The sequence below is a fragment of the Carcharhinus amblyrhynchos genome, unplaced genomic scaffold (assembly GCF_965287045.1).
Source record: "Carcharhinus amblyrhynchos unplaced genomic scaffold, sCarAmb.v2.hapA scaffold_39, whole genome shotgun sequence".
In the NCBI taxonomy this organism is placed as follows: domain Eukaryota; kingdom Metazoa; phylum Chordata; class Chondrichthyes; order Carcharhiniformes; family Carcharhinidae; genus Carcharhinus; species Carcharhinus amblyrhynchos.
The window spans coordinates 7,976,336-7,979,904 of NW_027649780.1; the positions used below are offsets into that span (position 1 = coordinate 7,976,336).

Consider the following 3,569-nt stretch of genomic DNA (forward strand, 5'->3'; position numbering starts at 1 on the left):
CCTAGGACGTCACCGCGGAGCAGTTTGATTTCTATTGGCTGATATAGGCAGGCCTCCATTGTGATGTCTCAATGCGGAAGTTTGTCGATGATTTTCAGGCTGAAACTTCCTCCTCTGTGCAAAATCTGGGAGGAAATCAATGTCTCCCCCTTTCCATTTCTATTCTCATTCTGGGGGAAATTGGGGACTTGCAACAACTGAAGGGAAAGGAAGTTAATTCAGGGAGGCTGCAGGCTTTGGAACGATTATAGACGAACATCGGAATTAGGAACAGGACTTGGCCCAGGTATCTTTCTCTCTCTCAAAGATATTGACATCTTTTAGCTCCCTCAGGTTGTCGCCTTTATTTATCTGGGTAACAAGATAACCTAACTAACGTTCACAATTAAAGGGGGAGTTTTCCCAGGAGAAGGCTGTTTAAATGAACTGTAAATTCGCTTGGGACAGAGATATGTTTAATGTAGTTATATGTACGTGCTATGTTATTTATGATTCCCTATTCCTTATCTTGAAAAGACATTGTGTCAACATTACCTATTTCCACTGATGGAGACATTACAACATAGAAGGAATCCATCTGGCAACTCAAATCCATGCCAACCCTCTTTGGAGCAATTCAGACAATCCCATTCCCCCTCAATATTCCCATTCCCCTGAGTTTCACATCACAATGGAATGGATGAGAGTTCCAGATGAACTGAGACTGGGGTGGAATCGGGAGAACTTACTGAGGTGGAAATAGGCGTCTTGATGATGATGATGTGTGGCTGGAAGCTCATCTTGGGGTGAAATATTTCACCCGGGTTGTGAACAGCCTGATTCAGGTGAGATATGTTCCCAGGAAGAGGGATTGAGTTGCTGGTGACAGAGTGGAGTTTGGAGGGTGGACTAAAGACAATGTATATTTAAGCTTGATAACTGAGTCTTCCCAGTATTTATATGAAAGAAATTTCTGTTCTTTTCGTACTGGATATCAGATAAGTCAGAATGGTGTGTGGTTGGAGGAACTTGGAGATGATGCTGTTTATATCCACTTTCTATCTTGGTCCTTCTAATGGAGTTGAGGGTTTGTGAGTTTCTGTCAAAGTTCTTGTCAAGTTGTAGATGTATAAAATCCCTTGCCTTCACCCCTGGCTACTCCTACATCTCTCTGTCTCCTCCCAAAGTCTTGTGCGGACCCAGACCGTGTGACAGGTTTCATTCCCTGAAGGACATCAGCAAACCAGTTGGGTTTGTATGACAATCCAGCAGCTTTCTTGGTTACCCTTTCCTCACGAGGGCTCCACAAATTATCAGATTTATTCAGTTCAATTTCACAACCCACCTCTGTGTTTTTGTGGGTTCTTTCTCACTCAATTTTTTTCTGTTTTAAATCAATTTCACAGGGGTTTACAAGAAGAAGATTTGCAGTTGAGAAACTGAAACAAAACATGATATCAGAATCTGATGAGTCGGCCATTTATTGTAACCTGAATATCATTGTATTTTGAAACAGGAAGGAAAAAGCACCATTCACAGTGGAGAGAAACTGTACACGTGTTCTGTTTGTGGACAAGACTTCAACCAATCATCTGGCCTTTAGGAACATAATTGCAGTCACAACAGGGAGATGGCATGGAAGTGTGAGGATTGTGGGAAGGAATTCAATTACCCTTCCCTGCTGGAAACTCATCGACGCAGTCACACTGGTGAGAGGCCATTTACCTGCTCTCAGTGTGGGAAGGGATTCACTCAGTTATCCAGCTTAAATATACATCAGAGGACTCATGCTGAGGAGAGACCGTTCACCTGCTCCCAATGTGGGAAGGGATTCAATCAGTCATCCAATCTAGCAATACACCAGCGAGTTCACACTGGGGAGAAACCGTTCACCTGCCCTGAATGTGGGAAGGGATTTTCTCACTCATCCACTCTGCTGATACATCAGCGAGCTCACACTCAGGAGAGGCCATTCGCTTGCTCCCAGTGTGGGAAGGGATTTGCTGACTCATCTACTTTGTTGAAACACCAGCGAGTTCACACTGGGGAGAGGCCATTCACCTGTTCCCAGTGTGGAAAGGGATTTGCTCAGTCAGCCACCTTGTTCACACACCAGCAAATTCACACTGGAGAGAAGCCATTTACCTGCTCTGTGTGTGGGAAAGGATTCAGTCGGTCATCAACTCTGCTGACACACCAGCGAGTTCACACTGGGGAGAAACCATTCATCTGCTCTGTGTGTGGGAAAGGATTCAATCACTCATCCAACCTAGCAATACACCAGCGAATCCACACAAAGGACAGGCCCTTCATTTGTTCTGTGTGTGAAAGGGGATTCAATCAGTCGTCTAAACTAGCAATACATGAGCGGGTTCATACTGGAGAGAGGCCGTTCACCTGCTTGCAGTGTGGGAAGGGATACGTTACCTCATCAAATCTTCTGACACACCAGCGAATTCACAACTAACTATTGTGATTGAATTTCCAATTAGGGAGAAATCATGAGAATGTGCAGACTGTGAGGAGAGTTTCAGTTACCATCAGAGCTGGAAGTACACTGGGGACTGCTTGAAGATGGAGGGTTTCTACAAGCTGCTCTAAGACTCATCTTCTCTCTGAAAGCTTCAGGACAGTCTATACTCATTATAGCAAGTATATTTATGGTTTTTAACTGTAATCAAAGTGGGAGTTACATCTGAGGAATGTTGCATATTGGAACTAAAATTGTGCGAAGGTAGAAATTAAAGTTGTTTCCTTTCACTTTTAAATACTGTTCAGCTGTTATTAGTTAAGCTGCTTCATTTTTTGGAATTATATTTTTCGAGAGTGGATCTGGTTGATGAAAATTTCTGCTCATCGATTTCAATGACAATGTTACAATTCATAATTTTACACATGACAGAATCTCTGTGGACATTAATGAGTACAGGAGCTCAGTGTGATTTCTCAGCACCAGGTTATACTCTGAACATGTGCAGTGCAAATGGTGGAACGTGCTGATCAGAGATTACATTGAATTATAGAGAATATCCAGTCTGGAAGGCAACTGTTCGGTTTAACTAGTCTGTGCTGATGTTTATATTTCACACAAGACAACTCCCATTCCATCTCCCTCATTTCAGCCTTTCAGCTCATCTTTCTAATCTCCCTTCCCTCATGTACTCATCACGTTTTCTTTTTGAACTATAAGAATGAATTGTCCAGCTAGTTCCTGCGACACTGAATTTCACATTGTCATCAATCTCTGAGTATAGATGGTGAGTGACTTGGAGGGGAACTTGCAGGCGATGATGTTCCTATGCATTTCCTGCCCTTGTCCAAGGTGCTAGAGGTTGTGGGTTTGCAAGATGCTGTCAAAGAAGCCTTGCTGAGTGCTTGCAGTGCATCTTGAAGGTGGTACATACAGCTACCATGTGAGTTAGTGTTGGAGTTTGTAGAAGGATTGCCAATCTGGCTGCTTTGTCTTGAATGGTGTTGAGCTTCCTGAGTTGTTGGAGCTGCACTAATTCAGAAAATTGGAGCTTATTCAATTGGACACAAGAGCTGTGCCTTGTAGATGCTGGACTTTGGGGAGAAGGGTTAAACAGATC

The 3,569-nt window shown here is 43.3% G+C and overlaps 1 protein-coding gene across 1 annotated transcript; it reads left to right on the forward strand.

Moving 5' to 3' along the window:
- On the forward strand, positions 1-2,446 carry LOC145363595 (uncharacterized). The gene is made up of 2 exons (XM_080218780.1): positions 1-286; positions 1,386-2,446. The coding sequence occupies exon 2, from the start codon at positions 1,610-1,612 to the stop codon at positions 2,444-2,446; it is 837 nt and encodes a 278-aa protein (XP_080074906.1). The 5' UTR covers positions 1-286; positions 1,386-1,609.
- Positions 2,447-3,569: the final 1,123 nt, after the last annotated feature.

Bases quoted from the DNA above. Each gene is read 5' to 3' on its own strand.
- LOC145363595 (XM_080218780.1), top strand. From the start codon at position 1,610: ATGGCATGGAAGTGTGAGGATTGTGGGAAGGAATTCAATTACCCTTCC.